The 24176-nt window shown below is 59.2% G+C and overlaps 1 protein-coding gene across 9 annotated transcripts in view; it reads left to right on the top strand.

Moving 5' to 3' along the window:
• The window catches only part of USP36 (ubiquitin specific peptidase 36), a 36807-nt gene extending 13792 nt beyond the window's left edge, over positions 1-23015 (top strand). For 3 of the 9 annotated variants that reach the window (XM_045490938.1, XM_045490939.1, XM_045490940.1), the window contains exons 7-21: positions 3100-3167; positions 3620-3690; positions 4353-4435; positions 5437-5548; positions 8720-8860; positions 9998-10098; positions 10703-10841; positions 13385-14044; positions 14670-14797; positions 16670-17221; positions 17679-17887; positions 19464-19565; positions 20014-20129; positions 20526-20677; positions 20972-23015. In XM_045490938.1, coding sequence (XP_045346894.1) covers positions 3100-3167; positions 3620-3690; positions 4353-4435; positions 5437-5548; positions 8720-8860; positions 9998-10098; positions 10703-10841; positions 13385-14044; positions 14670-14797; positions 16670-17221; positions 17679-17887; positions 19464-19565; positions 20014-20129; positions 20526-20657 — 2614 coding nt within the window. In that variant the 3' untranslated portion in view covers positions 20658-20677; positions 20972-23015. Of the gene's footprint in view, positions 1-3099; positions 3168-3619; positions 3691-4352; positions 4436-5436; positions 5549-8719; positions 8861-9997; positions 10099-10702; positions 10842-13384; positions 14045-14669; positions 14798-16648; positions 17222-17675; positions 17888-19463; positions 19566-20013; positions 20130-20525; positions 20678-20971 lie in introns of all 9 variants that reach the window. The other 6 variants (XM_045490935.1, XM_045490936.1, XM_045490933.1 and 3 more) reach the window with 3 other exon arrangements.
• Positions 23016-24176: the final 1161 nt, after the last annotated feature.

Below are 24176 nucleotides of genomic sequence, written 5' to 3'. Positions count from 1 at the left end.
CCAGGTAGGTGGCGGTGAGCCTTCCAGGTTGGGGCACAGAAGTGGAAGATGAGCGGGTCTGACGCCAGGTGAGGTACGTGTGGCCGGGCACCTGCACGGCGGGGAGTTGGGTGCTTTCCACGCACCCGTCCGTGAAAAAGGTGTCGCTGGCCTTCGCGAAGTGAGAGAAGAGTGGCGTAAGCTGAATTAGTTTGATTTGCAGGTGGAAGTGACTTTTTTTTTCTTCTTGATTTTATTAAAGATTTTCAGTTGAACTTGTGAAGGGAGAGTATGTATAACGTTTCTACTTCATGGAACTTCCTGGCACCGGTTCTGACCCGATGCATGACGGTGGGGGTTCGTGAGTGTCCCGTGCACCTGACACAGTGTAGTCTGTAGCTGGGGTCGCTCGTTGCGCGTCTGTCTTGAGGCCTGTGCCGTCAGTCCTGCTGGCTGTCCCCTGTCTGCACTCGCTTCTCCCTCCTCGGTGCTGATTGTGGGCGGGCGCCAGCCTCCTTGTATCTCCTGGGGCTTTTGCTTTGGAAGCACGGCTGTGGTCAGATACAACCACCGTACCTTTGTTGGCAGTCCGTTTCTCCCACGGGCAGGTTCAGCCCCCTTCTTGGGTACTGTGACTTAGTCCGGCTGTGATACTGCTCCACGATTACCCCAGCACATCTGCTGTGTTTCTGTCTCTCCGGTTTTCCTTTGCTCGGTAACTTGTGAACTTTCGGCTGGTGCTTAGGACAACCCGCGTCTGTTCCAGTGATGACTCTGCGTGCACCCTTGGAGGTGGCCTTCCTCCTCTTTTCTGGGCCCTTTGGTTTGTCACTGCTTCTTGTGCTCCGTCCCTCTGTCCTTCCCTCTCCTCTCACGCCTGACTCTTGGTTGAGTTATCTCTTACATTGTCGGGACTTCAAGTTTCATGTGTTCTTCCCCCCACGTTCATCCCTGCCTTTGCCTCCGTCTTACCCCCTGTTACATAGGCCCAGGGCTGTCTGAGGCGAGTCCCTTTCTCTCTCGTCTTTGCAAGGACCTTGCCTTAAAGGGTGCACGGTCTTTAAAGTGTGACAGCTTCACAGGAACGTTTGTAGAGCTGACCGTTGTCGGTCAGCTTTCCTAGACACCCGAGCGGTGACCAGAGGTGACGTTCGTGGTGGGCAGACATCGACTCTGGAAACGTCTTCTTACCGGTAGACTCTGGAGACTTCTTCTTACGCCTTACGCAGCGGGCCCGTGGTGTCCGAACCACACTTTTGAATCGGCTCAGTTCTGAGCGTCTGGGCTTGAAAACGTGTAGCAATCACTTAGGCGGGCGCCGTGCCCCCAGACACGGGGTCTCCCGGTGGGGGCGCCGGGGCATCTCTGCCCGGTCCGGGGCGGCGCCCCACCCCCATCTCAGGGCAGGTGCGTGTTAAAGGCCTCACTGTCACGTCTTCCTTGGTCGGGGTCTCCCCCGCAGGACCCCCTCTGTCTGGCGGCCCTTTCTTCGCCTCGACCGCTCCTCCGGACACGTTCCCGCCTTGTTGCGCCCCTCCCCCGAGTTCACTTGAATCTCGTCTCCTTCGGGCCCCGCGTGATTCCAGCTTCGTTTCCGACCTGGTTTCCTGTTTTTTTCCCCCGTATCGGTTAACTTTCTCCGTTTGCTCTTTTCTGTTCTTGGTTCTGAAACTTCTTACGATGGTTTTCCTCTCCCCAAATGCTTGTGTGCGGATCTTTACTTCCGCTTGGGATTTTGTCTTCTGCCTTGTGTGTGCTTTCTGGGGGCTCGTCTCCACCGGACGAGGTGGTTCTCGTTCACTGCTCTGTCCCGACGGTGCCGCGCAGGACTGGGGCCGCTTGGGCGCAGCTCCTACGCCTGGTGGCTCCTGTGGTTCTCAATCCAGGGTCCCGTGAGTGCACCTTCTGTCCTGGGCGCCACAGGCTGGACGGCCTGTGGCGTGTGTGTGTCTCAGGACCCTGTGTCCTCTCCTGTGCTCCGCTCGCCCTTCCCCACCGTCACCTTCCCAGCCACTCTGGTGGCAGGCGCCCCAAGCCTCGCTCTCCCGCGGACTCCCCTTCCTGCGGGGACTCCGGGCGATTCCCGGCTGCCTCTAGGACTCGGGCTTCTCCAGACCACCCTTCAGACGTGTTGGAGTTGGCTCTCTGGGATTGGGTTTTCTCCTGCCTGGGGCTAGTGTGAAGCTTGAGTTGGCTCTGCCTCGGGCCGGACGGACGGCGGGTTCCATGCGGTGGTTTGCCCCTGTTGGGACAGGCTCCTGGCTGGCTTGGGGCCACCTGGGTCTCCACAGCTGCCGTCACATGTGGCTTCCCACACGCTTTCGGCATGTGCTGGGATTATGTCCTCCACGGTCCAGGGAGTTAAAACATCCCTCCTTTCGGCGAATGGTGGTGGTGATACATGGCGGTGTTTGGTTTTCATTTCCTAACTCTACCAGGTGAAAACGTGCCCTTGTGTCGGTCCCCGTGGTGTAGACTTGCGCGCCTCAGCGAGGTCCCCGGGTCGGGGCCGCCCGCACGCTGAGGCAGAGAAGGGCCCAGGGCAGGGCGCCGTGGGGCGTGTGTAGAGGTGGCGCGGGGGAGGCATCCGCAGGGCTGGGGGTGCAGGGGAGGGGAGCGCGCTCGCGAGGGCCCCCGTGGCTCGACTTGGCAGCTCGGTGGGAGGCTGAGGGTTGTCTTGGATCCTGGTTGGTTAATGGGGCCGGGGATTTGACCGTGACCCATGACCGCCGTTGTCCTGCTGAGAGGGCGCGGGGGGAGGGTGTCCCTGCTGACTCCCCCTCTTAGCAGGTAAGAGGCTCGGACATAGGACAGCCAGGGGTCGGACGGGGGTGGGGGTGGGTTCCAGGGGGATGGGGCACTTCCGTCGTAGACTGGGTGGGCACACAGGCGCGTTTCCCCGGCCTCTTATTTCCCGTCAAGGGTGGGGGGTCGGGAGGGGGTTCTTGAGGCAGCTGCTGTGGGGAGCGGCCGGGGACCCGCTGAGGGGCAGGGTGAGCGTGCCTGCGTGGTGGGGTCACGGGCCGTGTGGTGGGGTTTCCCCCCGGCATGCTGGGCCGGGGTGACCCAGGCGGGGGCTGCTAACTGTCATTCCCTTGAAGGCTGTGGCCTCCTTTCCAGGTTGGATCGTCAGACGCAGGCAACCACTCTGGTCCATCAGATTTTTGGAGGCTATCTCAGATCGCGTGGTAGGTGAAGACGCTTTCTCTACGCCCTTGTCAGGGAGGAGGATGTCAATCAGGGAAGGCTGAGAGCCCGCGCCCAGGTGGGGCCCTTTCCTGGCGGCGGACCTGGGCGAGCCTCGGAGGCCCCGGTCTCCTCTGAGATGCACCCTTGGCCGACGGGCCCACTGTTCCCGGGAGGAGGTCTGGAGCAGAGCCTCCGGCGCGTGTAGACGAGGGTGGCGTTATTCTTTCTGAGCCCCTGAGCTCCTCGCACGCGGCCTCCGCCCTGCCGCTGGGGCCTGGGGCCCGCCGAGGCCACGGTCTGGGACGGAGGCCGTCGCTGGGCTGGCGGCGCACGCGGGCGGGTTCTCGAGGGGCCGGCGGCCGAGGGCTTCTCCCGGCGCTGGGTGTTGGAGACGTGGGGGTGGCGCACTGGGGGCGCCCGCCCCCACCCACTGCCGCTTGTTCCGTTGCAGTGAAATGCTCGGTGTGCAAAAGCGTCTCAGACACGTACGACCCCTACTTGGACGTAGCGCTGGAGATCCGGGTAAGGACCACGGCCGGCTGTGCTGGGTCACGTTTGCCGGAGGCCGGGGAGGCGGGGGAGGCCGGCGGGCTGGGAAGCAGGGATGGCGAATTACCCAGGCAGGTAGGGAAAGAAATGCCAAGAGCGTCACCGCCTTGAAGTAGGGGCTGCCGTTTTTGCACGATGGTTGCTGGCCTTTTTCCTGTGTGCGTTGCTTTCGTTTAAAACAAGAGAAACCGTGGCTTTGTGTCCCCGAGGCATGAGGGGTGAGCCACGGTACGTGCAGGACTTGAGCAGGGAGCCGCTGGCAGGCGGGCCTTCGGGAGAGCAGCCTCGTCTCGCTCCGGCCTTCTGGTGCTGCAGCCGGGGCCGGGTCGCCTGCGCCCAGGGTGTGGGGCCAGCGCGCCTGGGAGTCCCGTGGTAGCTGCCCTGACCTGTGTGGCCGGGGTCACAGTCTGCCTCCGCCCCCCCACCCCCACCCCGACCTCCCCTCCCAGCCCCGGCCCCACTCCTCTGCAGCACATCCTGGGTGTCAGAAGGTGGCAGCCGGCAGGCCAGTTTGGACGCAAGTAGATTGTTGCGATTTGCTGCCTCAGCCTGAAAAAAGACCTTACATTTGGCATTTCTCGAGTCAGCCTTTTTCTTCTGCTGCTGATTCATTTCCCCGTTTTTGTCCTTCTCAGCAAGCCGCTAATATCGTGCGCGCTCTGGAGCTTTTTGTGAAGCCAGATGTCCTGAGTGGAGAGAACGCCTATATGTGTGCAAAGTAAGTTCCATTTTGCTCACGGCAGAGGGCGAGCCATCGGGGAGGACCTCCGGCCGCCCGACCCGGCCCTGCGGCCATCCCCGCCCCTCCCCAGAGGTGACCGCCGCTCACATTTCTTGAGGAGGGTATATAGATCTTAAGACTAAAACCTCTTCACGATGCAGATGGAGCGGCCACGGTTTTGCAGCTGGTGTTGGTTTGCGACGCACTTAGGGTGCGCCAGCCCCTGTTCTGAGCGCTCCTCACCCGGGAAGCAGGTCCCTTGGCGACACAGAGCGGCAAGGCGACCCCACGTGGCCCTCTGCCGTCCCGCCTCTTGGACGAGCTGCCTTCTGGGGCCTCCATCAGCCACGGCAGACGTAACTGTGACCTCGTTCTGCTAAGGGTCACGTGGATTTTACTGCGTGGGCGTTGTGCTTTGTATTAGCTCCTTCAGAAGCTATAGTCGCTGAAGATTCTTTTTCTTTTTTATTTACTTTGAGAGAGAAAGAGAGAGAGAGAATATATCCCAAGCAGGCTCCACACTGTCATTGCAGAGCCCGACGTCGGGCTCGAACTCACAAACCACGGGATCGTGACCTAGTTGGATGTTTAACCGACTCAGGCATCCCCACCCCCCGGCCAAGAATATTTTTCTTGATGCTTTTCAGATTCATTATTCCTGCCCTTCCTTCCCCTCTCCAAATCGGCCTCCCTGTGCCCTGAAAGCCGTTTGCTTTCCTTCGTCTTCTCGCCCCTCATCCCCTGGACTTCCGGCTTCACGTTCAGTGATTTCCCGCCCGCCCTGCATTACTGGGCCACACCCGCTCCAGCTGGCTCCTTCCTGTGTGTGTGGGGTTGCTTCCCTGTGTGGGCAGGTGCTTCCTCGAGACTTCATACTCTCCAGCTCTTCGGCGGCCCCAGGTCCCTGTGGCAGCGTTCCTTCATTTAAGTCACGGGGATTCGGATCTAGGGACGCAGAGCACGAACTGATCACCTTTTCCACTTGCCGCCCCTCACAGATGCAAGAAGAAGGTTCCGGCCAGCAAGCGCTTCACCATCCACAGAACGTCCAACGTCTTAACCCTCTCCCTCAAACGCTTTGCCAACTTCAGTGGGGGAAAGATCACGAAGGTGAGTGTTCACCACAGTGTCCAGTCTGCTCGGTCGGCCGCCTTTAAAGAATACAGGTTCCATGGGGCGCCTGGGGGGCTCAGTCGGTTGGGTGACCGACTTCGGCTCGGGTCGTGATCTCGCCGTTCCTGGGTTCAAGCCCCGCGTCAGGTTCTGTGCAGACAGCTTGGAGTCTAGAGCCTGCTTCGGATTCTGTGTCTCCCTCTCTCTCTGCCCCTCCCCTGCTCACGCTCTGTGTCTCTCTGTCTCTCAATAATAAATAAACGTTTTAAAAAAAAAAAAGAATGCAGGTTCCAGGCTCTGCCCCTGAGCCAGTGACTTACAGTCTCAGGAAGACAGGGCTTAAGAGCCTGCATTTTTGTAGAATCTTCGAGTGATTGTTACTTTTTTATCTTTTTATCTTATTATATCAAAGTGAGTCATTTATTTTAAAAAATTTTTCTTATAGTTTATTTTTAGAAAGAGAAAACGCAGGGGAGGGGCAGAGAGAGAGAGAATCCCAAGCAGGCTTTGCACCACCTGTGAAGAGTCCGATGTGGGGCTCGAACCCACGAACCGTGAGATTGCGATCGGAGCCGAAATCAAGAGTCAGGTGCTTAACCGACCGAGCCACCCGGGCGCCCCATAAGCCTTTTATTTTTTAACTTAATTTAATTTTACTTTACTTATTTTAAGTTTATTTATTTTGTGAGAAAGCATGTGCACTCACAAGTGGGGGAGTGCCAGCCAGAGGGGGAAAAAGCGGGAACCCCAAGCAGGCTCTGCACTGTCGGTGGGGCCCAAACTCACAAACTGAAATCATGACCTGAGCCAAAATCAAGAGCTGGACGCTTAACTGACTGAGCCTTCCGGGAGCCTCTGTTTTACTTCATTAACTTTTTAAAGTAATCTCTATGCTCAACATGGGGCTTGAACCCACAACCCCGAGATTGAGAGTCAGGTGCTCTCCAAGCTGAGCCAGGCCGGTGCCCCTGCACAATGGCGTTTTTAGCAGAAGATGTCATGTCATAAAAGCGGTTAGAGCTGATGATGTGGTTTGGGGAGGGCACTTATCTGAGCCTCAGTTTCCTTGCTGGCAGTGATGCGGTGATGGGGGCTGACTTAGAGCACCATTTCCCAAACTTGTGTTCTGCACAATGTCTGTGCTGCGTGTTTACAAAAGACCGTATTTTGTACATACAACTGTGTTGTACTTTGAAAGCATCTGCCCAGCTGAGTTTGGGAACTGCCAAGCTGCAGTTCAGCAATTCTTTGGAATTACAGGCCTTCTCAGAGCCTTTATTAATAAGCTGTGTTGCATTTTGAATTTCCAAGAGGGGACTTAGGTTATGAAGGGTTTTCTGAAGTTAATTGTCTGGGGATCCGGTCATTCATTCATTCATTTTACTCACACTTAATGTGCTTACGTCGTACTGTGCCATCAGTGCTCTGGGAAGTCGGCGGGACTTAGCGGTAAATGAGATCGTCGTGGTTTTGCCCTGAAGAGCTCATATTTCACCTTAGTATGTCCCAGAACTAGTTTTCCATCAGAAAACTGTTTGATCTGGGGGCCCATATCTGGCAGGATTGGATGGGGGCCCGTGAGCTTAGTGTGTGTTGAGTTTGTTGAGATTCCGAGTTTGTCGTTTTCGGCTCAGGTCACCGTCTCATGGTTCAAGCCCCTTGTCAGGCTCTGCACCGGTGGCTGATGGCTCAGAACCTGCTTGGGATTCTGTCCCTTCTCTGTCTCTGCCCCTCCCTCTCTCTCCCTCAAAATAAATAAGTAAACTTTTTTTTTTTTTTTTTCTCTTTAAAAAAGAAAAGTACATATTCCAGGTCTCTAATGGTATAAAGCTCCGAAACAGTCAGAGCTGATAGGTGGCGACAGAAATCACAACAGTGGGTATTTGAGATGCAGTATCTCCCGGGGTACGAGACTTCCGGCTTGATGTCTGTGTCCCGATAGGAATATGGGTCAGTACACGTTTGTCAGACTCCGCTCCGTGGTTCACACTACGTAACTCATACTTCATTTTTAAAGCGTCTGTTGTGTATAGGCAGAGATGCAGGTAAATCTATCATTCAGAGGTAATTTTGTTTTTGAGAGAGACAGAGAGAGGGAGGGAGGCATGAGCGGGGCAGGGGTGCAGAGAGAGAGAGGGAGGCATGAGCGGGGCAGGGGTGCAGAGAGAGAGAGGGAGGCATGAGTGGGGCAGGGGTGCAGAGAGAGAGAGTGAGGCATGAGCAGGGCAGGGGTGCAGAGAGAGTGAGGCATGAGTGGGGCAGGGGTGCAGGGAGAGAGAGACTTAAGCAGTCTCCATGCCCAACATCAAGCACGGGGCTCGATCCCACAAACTGTAAGAATGACCTGAGCCTTGTTTTAAAAAAAAGATGGGGGGGGGGGGGCGCCTGGGTGGCTCAGTCGGTGAAGCGTCTGACCTTGGCTCAGGTCATGATCTCACGGTCCGTGGGTTTGAGCCCTGCATCAGGCTCTGTGCTGACAGCTCCGGGGCCTGGGGCCTGCTTCGGATTCTGTGTCTCCCTCTGTCTCTAGCCCTCCCCCGTTTGCGCTCTGTCTTTCAAAAATGAACAAATGTTAAAAAAAAAAAAAAAAAAAAAGAATGACCTGAGCCAAAGTCAAGAGTCAGATGCTTAACCAACTGAGCCACCCAGGTGCCCCTCAGAGATAATTTGTGAAAATACTTCCCAGTGGAAAATTGTCCAATTTGAAATAAATTCTGGCACGAGACCTCTGTCCCGATGCACTTGGTTCTGGTTTTGACCTACTGTGACAGTGGGCTCCGTGGAGTGAGCCCTGTTTTCTCTGAAGACCCAGACCGGGCCTTCGCCTCCCTGATCCCCCCCAGTGCTCCTTACGGTGGCGTGGAGGGCACGAGCTATTTCTCTCGCCTTACGCTGGGGGCCCACGCAGGGAGAGATGGCAGTCCAGGCGTCACTCGACGGGACGATAAAATAGTTTCACATCGGTCGGATGGAAGACGCTCTTCTCTGCGTCCTGTATTTTCACCCTTGGCTAAGGGTCTCTTGCCACAGCGTTGCCACGTGGCCTGGTTGCCCCCCGGTTGTCAGAGACCAGCCGATCGTGCCTTTTACGTAGTTGTGGGTGGAGGGGGCGAACTGACCTTCTCTCGCTGATGAATTTCCGTCGCCTTGTCTGGGCTTTTCCTTCAGGATGTAGGCTACCCGGAATTCCTGAACCTCCGTCCGTACATGTCCCAGAGCAGCGGCGAGCCCGTCATGTACGGGCTGTACGCGGTCCTCGTGCACTCTGGCTACAGCTGCCACGCGGGCCACTACTACTGCTACGTGAAGGTCAGTGCTCCGTGTCCGGGTGTGTCGGCGGCCGGTGGCGGCGCGTGCTCTGCTCCTGGGGGCAGGTGTGCCATGCCCGTGCGTGCACGTCCACGTGGGGCCTCTGCAGAACGTGTGCTCGTGGAAGGTGGCCACGTTTGTGGCTGCGTTCCGGTCCCTTCGGTGCTTCAGCGAACGGAGGGCAAAGATGTCTTTAGAACCCGTCGCGCCAGGATCTGTGGCGTCCTTGGACTTGGGCTGAGACTCCGGGGGAGGCTGCCTCCAGCAGTCTGGAGGCGGCTCAGGACGGCCGGGTGTTGGTGGGAGATGCTGTGCAGATCAGACCCTAGACGGCCTTGCACCAGGAGGGAGTGGGGATTCGGGGCGAGAGCAACGCTGGACATTTTAGGACAGAGAGAGACAGAGCATGAACGGGGGAGGGGCAGAGAGAGAGGGAGACACAGAATCGGAAACAGGCTCCAGGCTCTGAGCCATCAGCCCAGAGCCCGACGCGGGGCTCGAACTCCCGGACCGCGAGATCGTGACCTGGCTGAAGTCGGACGCTTAACCGACTGCGCCACCCAGGCGCCCCAACACTGGACATTTTAACACGAGGTCATTGACAGCACACGGGTATACATGGCAGTTGACAGCAGATTGTTTTTTATGTTTATTTTTGAGAGCGAGAAGGACAGAGCGTGAGCAGGGGAGGGGCAGAGAGCAAGGGAAACAGAGAATTTGAAGCAGGCTCCAGGCTCTGAGCTGTCAGCACAGAGCCTGACGCGGGGCTCGAATTTGTGAACCGTGAGATCGTGACCTGAGCTGAAGTCGGACGCTCAACCGATTGAGCCACCCGTGTATTTATTTTTGAAAGGGAGAGACAGAGTGTGAATGGGGGAGGAGCAGGGAGAGAGGGAGACACAGAATCCAAAGCAGGCTCCAGGCTCCGAGCTGTCAGCCCAGAGCCCAACACTGGGCTCGAACCCACGAACTGTGAGATCACGACCTGAGCTGAAGTCGGACGCTCAACCGACTGAGCCCCCCAGGCGCCCCTAACAGCAGATTTTTTTATTTCCTTCTTTCAAAGATACGGCTTACAGAACACGTGTTGATTGTTTCGTTTTGTGTCGTTTTCTCCCACCCCCCATGCCGCTCCAGGCAAGCAACGGACAGTGGTACCAGATGAACGATTCCTCGGTCCGTTCCAGCAACATCAAGGTGGTTCTGAACCAGCAGGCCTACGTGCTCTTCTATATGCAGTGAGTCCTTTTGCCCCCCGCCGTCTGCGAGCCCGTCCCCTCTGCTGCGGGCTGCGCGGGCGGGCAGTGTGCGGCGGGGGGGGAGCGTCCGCCAGGAACTGCTCCTTCAGACCCGCCTGCCTGGCCGTCATGACAGCGGCTCCCTCTGGGGGGGCCAGAGCAGGACTCCGCCTCCTCCACGTTGAATGCGAGTGGGGGAGTTGCCTGTTATTTTCTGTTGCTGCCCCAGATGCCATGTGTCGTGTCTGGACGGCGGCCGCAGTGGGCACTGGAGCGTGTTGGCAGAGGGCGGAGGCCGCAGCGGGGCCCCTTCTCTTGGGGCCGGTTGTCCCCGACCTAGAGGTCGGAGGACGTGGAGACTGTAGGCATTTTTGCTGCCTCGTCCGCGTCCTGCTGAATTTGAACGCAGTGATTGAGTGGGGCGGGGTGGGGTGGGGGGGGGTCCTCTGGCTTTCTGGTGAAGCGAGAGTTCAGTCTCGGAAGGGCTCTGACCCTGACGCGCTCCCTGCCTGTGCCGAGCGGACGTCCGAGGCTGTGTGACGGCCGCCGTGGTGTAAGGGGGAGTGAGAGCTCAGAGAACCACACCGTGTTCTTCCTCTGACAGAATCCCGGGCTCTAAGAAGAGTCCTGACGGCTCCCTCCCCAGGACGGCATCCTCCGCTCCCGGCCGGGCAGGTGTGGTCGCCGACCGCTTCAGGAAGAATGTTGGCAACGGGACTCTTTGCTCCCCGCTGACCGGAAAGGTACTTGTTTAAGAGGATGTGAGTTTACGCAGCAGATCCTCCTGCCTGCGCCCCTAGGGGGTCCTGGGGCCCCCAGCGCTCTTCACGCTCAGAATCCGGCCCGATGGCAGGAGAGCTCGGTTTGTCCTGTTTTATTCCGTGTTCTCTCTCAAACTGGTCACGGGCTGACACTGGGTGAGGGATGGAAGGGACAGCGAGGAGAAACCCTGAGCCAGCGAGCGAGTCAGGCCGTAGCTCCGCGTGCCCCTCAGACCAGCTGCCACGCACAAGTGCGGTGACGGGCTCGCCAAGCGTGTCCTCGCCCCGACGCGTCCGGGAAGGCGTCGTTTTTGTCTCCACGACTTAATGTTGGAAATGCGAGCGGTTTCTAGCAATGTTAATTTCCTGCTTTTGATAATCCCGCTGTGATCAGGTTAAGAAAACATCCGTGTTCTGAGGAATAAACACGGCCGTTTTTAGGAGCGAGGGGACATCATGTCTAAAACGTATTGAGGTGGTTAGGAAAGGAAACGTCATATGTGTACGTGTGCGCACGTACGGATACGCGGAGGGAGAGAGCGAGCGAGAGATCTAATGTGGAAAAACGTTAGCAATTAGGAAATACCCTCCTTTTCAAGTTATTTTTGTGGAATATTTGAATTTTTCTACTGAAAACCAGTCGTACTGACCAAAGTAGCAAGGGATTTCCTTACCGTAACACCGTCTGTCGTTGAGAAACAGATCGGTCCTTTCTGTCGGCCGCTTCTGTGAACCTTCCCCTTCGGTCTGAAGATCAAATCCAAACACAGGCTGCCGGGAGGTGGGGGCCCTTTGCGGTCTGCGGGGGTCTGGTCATTTTTGCAGATCTGTGTTTTCCTGCCGACACGTGAGAATTAGAAGCGTTGGGTTGACCTAGCAAAGAAAGGCCACGACCTATGGCCCAGACCAGGAGTCGTAAGCCTCAGCTGTGCTCAGAAACACCGGAGAGAGGGGCGGGGTGTCGTTGCGGTCCGCCCGCGGGGCCACGCGCCTCAGCATCATGAAGATAACGTTCCACACGTACTGCAATTGACAAAGTCCTTTTCACTTTATTTTATTTTTTATTTTAGAGCACAACTAGGGGAGAGGGGCGGGGGGAGGGAGAGAGCATCTTAAGCAGGCTTCGCGCTCGGCGTGGAGTGCGACCCCACAACCCTGGGATCATGACCTGATCCAAAATCAAGAGTCAGATGCTCAACTGAATGAGCCACCCAGGTGCCCCCAAAGCCATTTTATTTTAAATAACATTCTGTAGGTTACGTAAACGTCAGTGCTCCATCAACGAGAAGGTCTTGCAGTGCAGTGGGAAGACGTATACTCTTTGCAAAGAATGTAAATAAAGGATAAATCGTTGTCGAGCGTAGAGACAAAAGAGAGGAAAACTCGGAAGAAAAGAGAAGTGCATGTTCGGTAAACTTCCAGAAGAGGGAAGACTTTGTAAGAGAGAAAGCCTCGGAAAACAAATCATAAATTGGGTAAACTAACATTTGAAGTTTTGAGCGTGAGATATTAGAAAAAAAGGAAACGACAAAGTGTCTAAAAATTTGTGCAGCAAATCCAGCAAAAGGTGAACGTTTCTCACGCACGGAGGACCCGTGCAGGTGACGTGTCAGAGCGTCCGAGTGTTAACGGTAGTAAGAGCCAGCAGCGGTTTGAAATTAGCGAACGTTCTGAGAAGGAACCAGTAGCTCTTGTTGGTGAGAGTTTGGTAAACGCGTCGGCAGCGTGCCTCAGAATTCACGGAAGTGCTCCCGGCCTCGGAATTCCGTCCCGAAAACACGAGCACCGAGCAGTAAGGAGGGAAAAGGTCTGGTCTTTTGGTGGTTCATTCGGCCAGCAGTTGTAAGCTCGGACTCCTAGACCCGAACCAGGCGGGCAGTGAGGCCGGCAGGCTGCAGACACCGGCCTCGCGGAGCATTTAAACCAGGGACGGCACGGACGCCGCTGCGAGGAGTCTGGAGGAGGAGTTGGGGTGCCCGGAAGGGTACCCGGAACCCCGTGGCGCGGTTCGTTTCCGCGGCAGCGGGAGGCAGGGCAGCTTGTGTAAACTGTTCACCGAGGTGCTTGCTGGGCACACGGGAAGACCTTTACTGAGAGGAGTGACGATGCTTCGGGAAGCGCGCAGGTGGGCCCGGACGCCCCCGTGCGGGCCAGAAGCCCTCGGGAGGCAGGGCGGCCAGAGGGGATGCCAGCGTGTCGATCTGTGCTGACGTTTAGCCGAGGGGTGCGGCTCGGGTACATGTTTTTTTTACTTTACGCTTTTTTGTATTTCTTGACTCCTGATGAAAACGTCCTGTTTTCAGTAAAGGTGACCATAAAGATCCCCACGTGTGCACGACTCACAAAATCCCACCACCGTTGAGAGAAACAACAGCGTCCTTACCGTGTGTCCCCCCGGATAATCTGTCTTGAATTGCTTGGCAGGGACCCTGCCTGCCTCTGACGGTGCCTTGACCTCGCGGGGGGAGCCGCCGGCCCGCGCTCCCTCCCGGGTGTGACCGTGTCCCCTGCTTGCTTTCCTCCAGCAACTGGACCCCGCGACGCTGAAGAAGCTGCAGGCCACTGAGGAGCTCGGCGTGCTTGTTTCCAGAAACGGCTCCGTGTTGGGCCTGAAGTCTCAGAATGGATACGTTCCTCCAAAGCCACCCTTGGGGTCCCCTTCCCCCCGACTCTCCAAAACGCCCCCCAACACCCCGACCATTCTGGATGAGCCCGGAAAGAAAGTCAAGAAGCCGACTCCCCTGCACTTCGTGTCCCCGTCACGCAGAGCTTCTCAGGGGCTCCACGGTACCAGCACCGGGAGCGGCGGCAGCGGCGAGGGCCACAGGCCCGGCTCCTGGGACGGCAGGGCTGCTGCCCCCTCTACCTCACCCAGGCTCCCGGCCGGAGTGACTGCCAGCGGGCCCGCGGCGGGCAGCGAGCGTCCCGAGCCCGACAGGAGGGGTTCCGGTGGTCCCAGCCCGGAGCACTCCGCCAGCAGCGACCCCACCAAGGCCCCCCCAACGCCCGAGAGTGAAGCCGCCCCCTCGGGTGATTCTCAGGGAACAAACCCCAGAGCGCTGCCGGGCGGAGAGGACTCCAAGGCGGCGAAGCCCAAGCCCCCCGTCCTGAGCACCACCGCCACTGAGCCCGCAAGCATCATGTCTCCTCCACCAGCCAAAAAACTGGCCCTTTCTGCCAAGAAGGTGGGTGTGTGAGGGTCTCGCCGCAGGAAGTGTGTCTGTAGAGTTCAAAGAGCAGGTTTGGTGCTAGTCTCGGGGGTGGGGGTTGTGGTGGGGCCTTTGGCCCCCCCCTCGACCAGAGGAACAGAGTGGTTGTGGGCCCTCGCAGGGTGCACAGGGCCGTCCCGGGCGCGGGTGGGGGCCCGGGGGACGCTGGTGTGATAATACTGCGTGTGGCTGTCGGGGGTCGGGGCGAGGTGGCGGTCCCCCGGATCCGCCCGTAGGCAGGATCTCCCGCGGAAGCCTCGGGGAGGACGGGGCAGGTGCGGGGGGCGGACAGGACGCGGGCGGGCTGCACCTCTGCGTGTAGCACGAAGCTCGAGGATGCGACTGTTGTGCTGAGACTTTTGCTTCAATTTCCTTCCTTTTCTCCTTTTTGTTTCTAACCAAAAACACTTCTGGTTCTTCTTCTTCTACCATTCCCCACCCCCACCTCCCTCTGTTTTGTCCCCTTCTGTCCCCTCATCCTTCTTTCTGGGCTCTTCCATTTTTACTTTTCGTTTGTGTTTATTTTCATTCTTGTTTTCCCTCTTCACTCACGGCAACCTCTTTTAGACCACCAAGTTTTTATTTATGTCAATAACTGCAGGCCAGCACCCTGCGGAGGGCAGCCGGCAATGACCTCCGTCCACCCCTCTCACCATTGTCCGACCTCACCTACCCCAGGAAAACCACTCGCCCGGTCGCCGCCTCCGCCTGGCCTGTCGGTGCCATCAGGTGAGCCGTGGGCGCGGGCCCTGCAGGCCGGCTGCTCCTCCCCTGGGCTTAGCGCGTGCTTGGCTGGTGAAGACTCACCAGGTCTCCAGCCTCGCGGGATGGACGGTGTTGTGCAGGTGGACAGGTACAGGGCGTATCGCGCACCGACGTCTCCCTGTTTCCTCGGTTTCCATCTGGAAAGGAGCCCTGGCCGGTCGGAGGCGGCCTGTCTCTGCCACACTGATGTTTTTGTTTTTTTTTTTACTGGTCTTCGTTTTCCGTCTGTCTGCCGTGTCCATGTGGTGACGGTGACGTGCCTGTGGTCCCTCCCCAGCCTCATGCCGGGACCGCACAGGAGAAGAGGAAGGCGGGAGTCCCAGGAGGACCCTGCGTGGACTCATTTCTGTGAGCCCACCGAGGGGTGTCTTTTTGCCGCCGGTGTCGTTTTTTGCGTCCCCCAGGTGCCCCCCGAGCGGGCTTCCCGGGCCGTCTGGGCTCGCTGGCCTCCGGAGCTCCGGGCAGGTGTCCAGAGTGGGAGGTGTGGCTCTCTGGGGGGTCTGTTCAGGCTCCGCGCCGACGCGTCTCCCAGCCTGTTAACGCACGGGGTGCGGGTGTCCCTCAGGGTGTCGAGTGGTAGGAAGCGGAGTTGCCGATGTGCCCGGTCGCCCGGTGGCCGGTGGGTCTTTGGCGCCTGGGGAGGGAGGGAAGGAGGCAGCTGGGTGAGGCCGGGACATGGTGCTGGTAGTTTGGTGTTCGCCGTGGGCGCTGATGTGTCCTCCCCACCCCCCGGCCGCCCCGGGGATGGTGTGGTCAGCCGCGTGTTCCCGCCACCCAGCCTCGCCCGCCCTCGTGCTCGGGCTGGACCCGGCCCAGTGTTTTTGCAGCGGGTAGGTCCTTAGACTCTTAAGGTATTTGCTGTGTGTTTCTTACTCTTTCTCTGACACGCAGCTTTTTCATGACGTTTGCCAGGGAGTGCGGTAAATGGCGTGGTAGTTCCCTTTGTCCAGGTGTCAGTCTGTTCCGGTTTAGGGAACAGCGTCCTGTTTGCTGCCGTGACCCTTCCCGGCAGGCTTTGTCATCACTCAGTCCCGAATGAGAACAGTGAGGCCCACAGCGGTTAGCTGTTTTGGGACCCTGTCGCCGGCAGGAGGTGGGCCAGAGAGTCTGGCGTGAGGGAGCCCCCGTTCCTGCCCCGTCCCCGTCTAGCCGCGGGGTCCGCTGTAGAGTCTGTTCCCCTGATTTCCCAGAGCCCCCCAAATTGGGGAGTCCTGGTACACGACCCCTAGGCCTGCACCGGCCCTCCTTGCGAGGCTGGCGTCCTGGGCATGAACATCGCGAGGCTCGTGGGGAGCTTAGCGAAGCTGCTTCTCTCAGCACACTCGTGTTGAAAATTAGCAACAGGAGGGGCGCCTGGGGGGCTCAGTCGGTTAAGCGTCCAGCTTTGGCTCAGGTCACGATCTCAACGGTTCGTGGGTTCGAGCCCCGCGTCGGGCTCTGTGCTGACAGCTCGGGGCCTGGAGCCTGCTTTGGATTCTGTGTCTCCCTCTCTCTCTGGCCCTCCCCCGCTCACACGCTGTCTCTCTCTCTCCCAATAATAAGTAGACGTTAAAAAAAAATTTTTTTTTAATTAATATCAAGAATTTGCAAAAATACTTCAAACCGTCTGGTGATAGGGACGAAGAGATATGTTACGATTTTTATTAACTTTGACCTTCGGTGTACTTGCGTCTTCTTGTGAGTCTCTTTTCTCACTCGCTACGTATGACCAACGTACGTCTAAGGTTGACAGCGGGGAAAACCACCTGAAAGGGAAGGGGGCCGAGGGTGGGTGGGAAGGGCCCGGCTGTGCATCAGGGCAGCGTCTCCTCACAGGGCGCTCTCACCTGCTCCCAGACCATCCAGCCGTCCGAAGCTCCCCGTCGGCCCCTGCTCGTCACTGTCCAGTAGCCCCCGACCCCTCGGGACGTCAGACCCACAGAGCTGCTCCTCCGCCTCTGCTCCCCTGCCTCAGGTCAACGGGGGCTTCCGGGCCCCTCCACACCAGCTGCCGGAGGCCAGCAAGCCCCCCCGGAGCCTCTGTAAGAAGAGGAAGAGGAACCGGAGGGCAGAGACGCAGGGGCAGGGCTCAGAGACGTGCGCCGCGGCCGCAGCCCCTCCCGGGAAGAGGAGAAAGAAGAAGGGGAAACGCGCGGAGGCCGTGGACGCCTCCCCCCTGCAGGAGGGGCAGGTGCAGAGGCAGCACCGGGGCCTCGAGCGCAGGAAGGAGGGCCGGACGGAGGCGCCCGTGGACCGCCTGGAGGAGGAGGGCGGACGGCAGCAAGAGAACGGCCAGCAAGCGGGGTGCGTGGCCGAAGGCCACCACGTGAGCGGCAGGAAGAGGAGGCGGGAGGGAGCCGAGGGCCACGGCGCCGAAGACGGCCTCCCGCGGGACCCGCCGTGGCACAGGTGAGCGCGGGGAGCCAGGCGGCCCCCCACCCCGCCAGCGACACGGTCCGACCCAGGTGGGTGTCGTCTGGAAATGCAGCGTGCCGACCAGGCTTCTAGGACGTGGCCGCGTCGTCCGGTGTCTCGCCAGGGTGGTGAGCGGGCGGCATTGTTCCAGAGCCGGCTGGCGCGGTGCCTGCCCGGGTGCGTGCCCCCAGGCGGCAGGCTCCGCGGCTGCGTCATCCAGCCTGTACGACTTGCCCGGGTCGGTTGCAGTTATGGGCTTTTCTCCCCGACCGTGGCCTCGGACAGCTAGCACGCTCTGTCCTGCTCACGTCGGGGGGGTGGGGGGGGCAGTTTCTCAGGGAGGGCTCTTCCGCACAGTTAGGCATCTGCCATCTGGGAGTTCCGGGGCGAGTGAACCCCCACTCTCACTCCCCGTTTGCTCAGAGCTGACTGTTGACTGACTTCCCAGCAGCTGTTCTCTCTTGGCTGTCACCGAGTCAGAGGCCAGTGCAGCATCTCCAAGGAAAAAGAAAAAGAGAAGAAGGCGGCAGGAGTCACGGCAGGAAGTACAAGAGAACGAGCTCCCCGAAGCCTGCAGGGGCGAGACGCAGAGGGGCCCTGCCGTCCCTGGGAGCCAGCCCTCACCGGCCGTGAATGGCAGGCGGCCCGGGGACCGAGCAGGTGTGCACCCGCCGAGGAGGGGGAGCCGGGGGCTGGGCCCGGGGCCGCGTGGCCGTACATCCGGGAAGGGGACTGCAGGGGAAGGGGGCTGGGCGCAGGCCTGCTGTGTTCCAGAGGCAGGTGCGGTGCAGGGGGAGGGGCCAGGATGAAGACCTCTTATCTCTGCTCTGTCCCCGTGGGCAAGCCGCCTGCCCTGGGGGTCACTGCCTCCCCATCCGGACAAGCATTCGGCTGTAACTACTCCGGAGAAGCAGAGAGGGTATGCGTGCGCTTCTCCACGTTCTGGGAATACTGTGTTTTTCCCGATTCGGGGCTCTTCCTGCCTGAACTTTCTCGTCAGGATGAGTCCTGGGCCATCCAGCCTAGAGTTCCTCCGTGACTCTTGAACTTGGAGTGTTGGCCTGTGTTTATATTTGGCCTTTTCTGAAGATCACGTGGCCTCTTGCTGCCCGGGTGCCCAGTGTTTCGGCTGTCCCCAGGCCTTAAACGCCCGTGGCTCAGCACCTCCTCTGGCTTTTGTTTCCTTGTTCCCTCAGGGCTGGCCAGCCTCAGCTGGGTGCTCCTGACACAGCGTGTCCGCTAAGCGAAGGGTAGAGAAGGTCACCCCTGCTCGGGAAGGGACCCGGCAGGCGGCAGACTCCGTGAGATCTGCTCTGCCGCCTGGGGATCCAGTTACGTTCGTGCTTTTGGGGGCGAGCGGGCTGCTGGGGAGCGCTGTGTATTTGTCCAGCCCCTGAAAAGCGAATCTGGCTGGGCGTTGATTACCGTGGGAAGCGCTACCACGAGGCCGTGACGAATAAGGCGGCCAGCGTGTCGAGAAAACGTCCGCACGGAGGTGGCCACGGAGCAGCCTGGCCGCGGTCGTCAGACCCTGGCTTGCTCTGTCAGCACGCTGCGCACGTGGAGACGGTGCTCGGGCCTCAGGGCCCACCGCCCGGCGAAGGTGCCCCCGCGGCCCCTCGTCTGTTTGCTTCCCATCCCGAATATCACAAGGCTGGGCTTCGTGGGCAAGGGCCTTCACGGCCAGGAGAGCGTTGCGGTAGCTCAGTGGGACCACTGGCCCGGGCCGTGCTGTGGAGCAGGGCAGGAGGCTGGAGAAGGCAGCGGGCACCGGCCGAGGGGCACCGCGCTCGGGACACGAGCCCACAGTTCATGGGGTCACTGACAAAGTGGAGGCCAGGAGAGCAAGGTCCGCTTTGTGCTGAGGGAGAGGAATCCGTTCTGGCAGCTGTAGGCAGAGGAGCTCGGGCAGAGGTTGGGACCAGGCAGACGTCGTTTCTAGAAGCCTGAGGAGGGTGGTCAGAGCCGTCAGTACCCAGGTGTCCGTGGTGGCCTGGCCGTGCCGGGACGGGGCTGAGAGACCGCCTCCCCGGAAGGTGAGGTGATGCTGGTGCTTTGTGGTTCCCTCCGGTTCCGGCCCCTCATTTCTGGCCCCTTCCCTGGAGGAGGCGCCGGTTCCCACGGTGGGGCGCTGGGGTTTTGGTCTTTTCCGAGAGTCGGGGTGGTCGGTGGCCCGTCTGTGGAGAAGCAGTCGGGTTCTTCGTGAGAGGCAGACATGGTGTTTGTCTGATTGTAGGGCAGGCACGGGCTCCTCGCGTGTCCTGGGTCCGAGACGGGGAGGCCGACGTGCTCCAGGAGCTGCTTGAGTATTCCTCAGATAAAGCCTACGGGAGGAAAGGTACCGGTTTTGAGCCCGGGCAGCGCAGAGGTCTCAGATGGGCCCTGGGGCGCGGGAATTGCTGGGCTCCAAAGATGAGCCGAGGAGTGTCTGTTCAGAACCGGTCCCTGGAGGCTGGGAAAGCAGACCCTGTGCCTCTGGGCGGCGCGGGCCGGGCGGGCATGGGTTGGAGGGAAACATCCTGTGCCTGAGACCTCTGGTAAATGAGGGCGTGGGTCTGAAAGGGACTAACTGCGGGCTGACGATGCAGAGCCAAGGACGTCTGCATGGAAGTCACGGAACCCCTGACTGTCTTGCTCGCTGCAGGCCCCTCTGCCCTCCCCCGTCCTTCTCTGCATGTCCGTTTCACCAGAGGGTGGCACTCGAACATTTGAGTGTATCAGGAGTAGGCCCGTCCCTGTCTACACTGCGTTCTGGAAGCCGGTGCACAGAGGTGTCTGTTTTGCAGTGTTGACGTGGGACGGCGAGGTGTCGGCCGTCAGTCAGGACGCCATTCAGGACAGCAGATGGGCCCGCGCGGCCACGGTGATCGACGACTGGGACGAAGAGTTCGATCGAGGGAAGGTACGGGGTGTGCTCGTGGCCGGCGTGGCGGGGTGCTCGTGGTGGCCCCGCTGAGGCCTGGCTCAGGGAGGACTAGGCCCTTTGGGGCGGTTGGAAGTGGCAGTGGCCTCGTGAAGTCGTCCGGGACGGCGGGAGGTGGGCTGCTGGGCTCGATGCTGGCCTGGCCGCTCTGAACGTGGCGTGGCCACGGACGAGGCGTCTGTCCCCCGCTGCTTTGTTCCTTCCCCAGCAAGGTGGGGACGCCTCCCGCGGGCCGCACGAGGAGAAAGCCTGTCGATTTGGTGGCATGTTGAGATCCGTGTCCCCCCCCCCCCTGCAGTAAGCCTTCACAAGGGGCTGCGGGAACGGGGACGAGCCCTTTTTGGGAATTGTGACGCCTGCGGTTTCTTGACGCAGGAAAAGAAAGTGAAAAAGTTCAAGAAAGAGAAGAAAAGAACCTTTAACGCCTTCCAGAAACTTCAGAGTAGACGGAACTTTTGGTCTGTGACTCACCCAGCTAAGGCTACGAGCCTCAGTTACCGCCGCTGAGTTTGCTGCTGTCGAGATGGGTCAGTGTGTGTGTGTGTGTGTGTGTGTGTGTGTGTGTGTGTGAGTGTGTGAGTAGCGGATGTCAGTGTGGGGTTCTGGGCTGTGTCTGGTGCATATGCGTGTGTGTGGTGAGGTGTGTGTTAAGTGTGGGGGTTGTGTGATGAGGTGTAAGGGTGGGGGGTGTGGTGCGTGTGCGCGGGACAGCTGGCTCCGTCTGACGTCACGTGCTGACTGGTGTGGACACGCCCTCCGGGACGCTGGCGGGAGTCCCAGGCTCTCCTTTCTCGTCTGGAGCAATGTCCTTTGCCCCACAGCCTCCGGAGACGAGGTGTCCTTCCTGGGTCCTGTCCGTCTGAGCTGAGAGCAGCCCCGCCGAGGACTTTGTGCCCCGTGGCCGCCAGGCCGGCACCACGAGCCCGCCGCAGGAGGACGGCCCACGGAGGCCCTGGGCTTCTTTGGATCGGGACCTCTGGTGTCACGGCGTGAGCTGCACGGTGACGCGTAGAGCGGGTGGCAGCACGCCGGGCCGGCGGTGCGTGTGGTCCGCGGGGGGCGCGGGAGAGGACGGCGGCCGCACCCCTCCCGGCGCATCCTGGGGCGAGAGGGCGAGACGTCCGTCCCTTGCTGCTGGCGGCCGGCGCTGCCGTCTGGTCCCGGCCTCTCCGTCTCTGCGGGGGGGGTCTCTGTCTATGCCTTACGTGTCCCCTCAGAGGGTAAGCCCGGGGCCGCCGCCCACCGCACTCCTCCCTTTTCTGGAATCGGGGGCGGCCCTTCCGGTGTATCGTCCCCTGCGAAGAGACTCTAGGCCGGCTCCGGGGAGCAGGGGCCTCGAGACGATGTGCCGACACGCCTGCCTTTCCGGCTGTTTATTCCGAGGTGGCTTTGCCATTCCCTCCCCTGCAGCTGCAGCGACCCGCGGGTCTTTATCGAGGTGGTGGTCTTGGGGTAGAACCCTTTTCTTTTGCTACTTAATAGAAGACTTTCGTTTTGACCAGGTCTGTGGCTTCCATCAGCAATATATTTCCTTCCCCCAATACGCGATACCAGCTTTATTTGCTCAATTTTGTGAGTGCTTTTGAATTTAGATGATTGTATGATTCGAGATCACTTTTTTATCTTGCTCAAGCTGTGCCTGCGACTTGTAATTTAATAAATGTGGGAAACCCTCAGTCGAGGTGGCGTTTTCCGGAGAACAGACACGTGACCCAGTAGTAGAGGGCGTAGAGGTCAATCTTAGAGCGACTCCACAGAATACGTCTGCACGTCCTTTCCTCTTTGGAACGTCCGCGTGGAGGTGGACTGACGTCTGGTGTGGACCTGTGCGTCCTTCGCGGCCTGAGGCCCGCCGATGCCCTTGTCCGGCACCCCTGTGCCACACTCTTCCCGAGCCTTGCCGCTTGCCCTGGGGCCGGGGGGGGGGGGGGCGCGGATCAGAAAAAGCGTTACGTGTTTCACAGAGGGAGGTACGTTAATTTTTTCACGGAGGTAGTTGTGTTTGGTTTTCCTTTCTGTCCTTCTATTTCTCTTTGGAAAAGGTGGGAGAGTACTAATACCCTGGCCCGCTCTGGGGCTGCTTCTGGTCCCAGCAGGAAGCTTGGGTGCTGTGTCACCTGTGCGGGGGCCTGTTGCTTTTTCAGAGGACGGAACCTTGTTCGTAGATGAGGGTTGCTCCCCACCCCACCCCACCCCAGTCCCCAGTGTTCTATGGCCTTGTCATCTGCCCGTTTTGGGGGGGAAGACAAGGGCCTTTATGGGCAGGGCTTCCCCCCCCCGCCATGCAGTGTTGACCTTCATTCTTGTATGGCCCTATTTTTCTGGAACGTTCTATAGTTGAAAAGGGAAGTTCATTGTCTGCAACACAGAATTTGTCTCTTTTCTTGCTCCCTCTTCAGACCAGGCTCTTCCCTCATCTGTGTAATTATGAAACCTTTTTCTAGGAAAACATGCCCGTTGTGTCTTGGGCGGTGCTGAGCACTGGCCTGTCTACAGCACTCATCACTGTTCGTAGGGGCAAGCCCTTTCCTCCCGCAGAAGGTCGTCAGCCACACTGGGAAGGGGAAAGGGTGAGCCCGGAAAGTCAGTCCAAACTCTAGGGGATGTGTAAATATATAAATATATATAAGTAACGAAAGCTTTTATATGATAGCGGTCACTTGGTTGACTTAGAACATGGGTTTAATTTAACTTTGTGTTTGGGGGGAAGGGTCCCCCTCTCCCATTGGTCCCGTGCGGCCTCACTCGCCTGCCTTTTCCCGGTGGGCTCAGCCCACTGCGTCCCGTGCGCCACGCCTCCGCTCCCGGGGCTGAGGCGCCCCAGACGTTGCCAAGATCCGGGTGCAATAAAACGAGTTTTTGTGAGCCCTGCCCGTGTCCTTGTTTTTCTGTTTTTCTCCCTTTGGTTTTGTCCGAGTTGCATTCCAGCGCCCGGCACAGGTGAAGGCTTCCCCGTGGTGTGGTGCTGTAACCCTCCGGTACGTGGGAAAGCGTAGAGCGGATCTTCGTTAAGGAAGAAGAGGAACCAAGGGGTTTATTCAAGTGTATTAATAAATACGTTTATTGGAATTTAAGACAGAGGAGCCCTTTGAAGTGGCCCGCCAAGCCTCGTGGGTGATTTGCAGGGAGGACTGCATTGAGGAAACTTGGAAACCGTAGCATTCCACTGAGGTTTGCTGCTGTTTGAATTTTTTTTTTTTTTTTTTTTTTTGTAACCGAATAACGTCTGGGTCTCTGCGGGGAAAGAGGAGAGAGAAATGATAGGTTTTACCGAACTGTGAGTTTTCTTCAGTCAGCAAGAGCAGCACAGGCCTCCGGTTTGGGATCCTCCCGGCTTGGCTGGTGCCCGGCGGAGAGCAGGTGCAGCCACGCGGGTCGCGCCCCTTGAGCCCCTCCTGACGCGGGCAGACGGGCCCAGCTGCTCCGGCCACACGCTGGGGGGCGTGGCGAGGAAGACTGGATGCCAGGGTCCACACAGGAGCTTAATTTGGGCTCATCTGCTGAGCGGGAGGAGCCGGGTCTGGAAGCTGGGGAAGGCCACCGGGGGCGGCAGGTCCCCGCACGGGTGACCGTGACCGTGATCGGGAGGTTACATTTGGCCAGAGCCCCACCTGTGAGTGGGAGACGGAAGTGAAGGCGGCCCTGGGCTGGAGGCAGGCTTCCGGCAGGTGGGTTCGGTTCCGGGTACGCCGCAAACACCACCGGGCAGGCCTGTTCCCGAGCCCCGCGGCTGCTTCCCTCTTCCTCCCCCTCAGTGTCTCCTCCGAGTTCCCACCCAAACATGCCCGTCATACCCGGGGCCTCCGCCCCGTCACTAAGACCAGATGAAGTGAGACCACAGCCGGATGCACACCAAACGGGGTGCCCGGTGGGGTGGGAGAGTTTGGGGCGGCTGATGGCAGCCCAGAATCCCGGCTGGCAAAGCCCAGCTCCTGTCCGTAGTTCATGCATCGGGCTGGGCGGAGGTAGGCTGGGGGTCCACTTCAGCTCCGGGGCACGGCGGGCATAGGGGCAGGACCACCTCCT

The sequence above is a fragment of the Leopardus geoffroyi genome, chromosome E1 (genome assembly GCF_018350155.1).
Source record: "Leopardus geoffroyi isolate Oge1 chromosome E1, O.geoffroyi_Oge1_pat1.0, whole genome shotgun sequence".
Lineage (NCBI taxonomy): Eukaryota > Metazoa > Chordata > Mammalia > Carnivora > Felidae > Leopardus > Leopardus geoffroyi.
The sequence above is the reverse complement of the archived record's forward strand: the minus strand, read 5'-3'. Positions and strand labels throughout refer to the sequence as shown.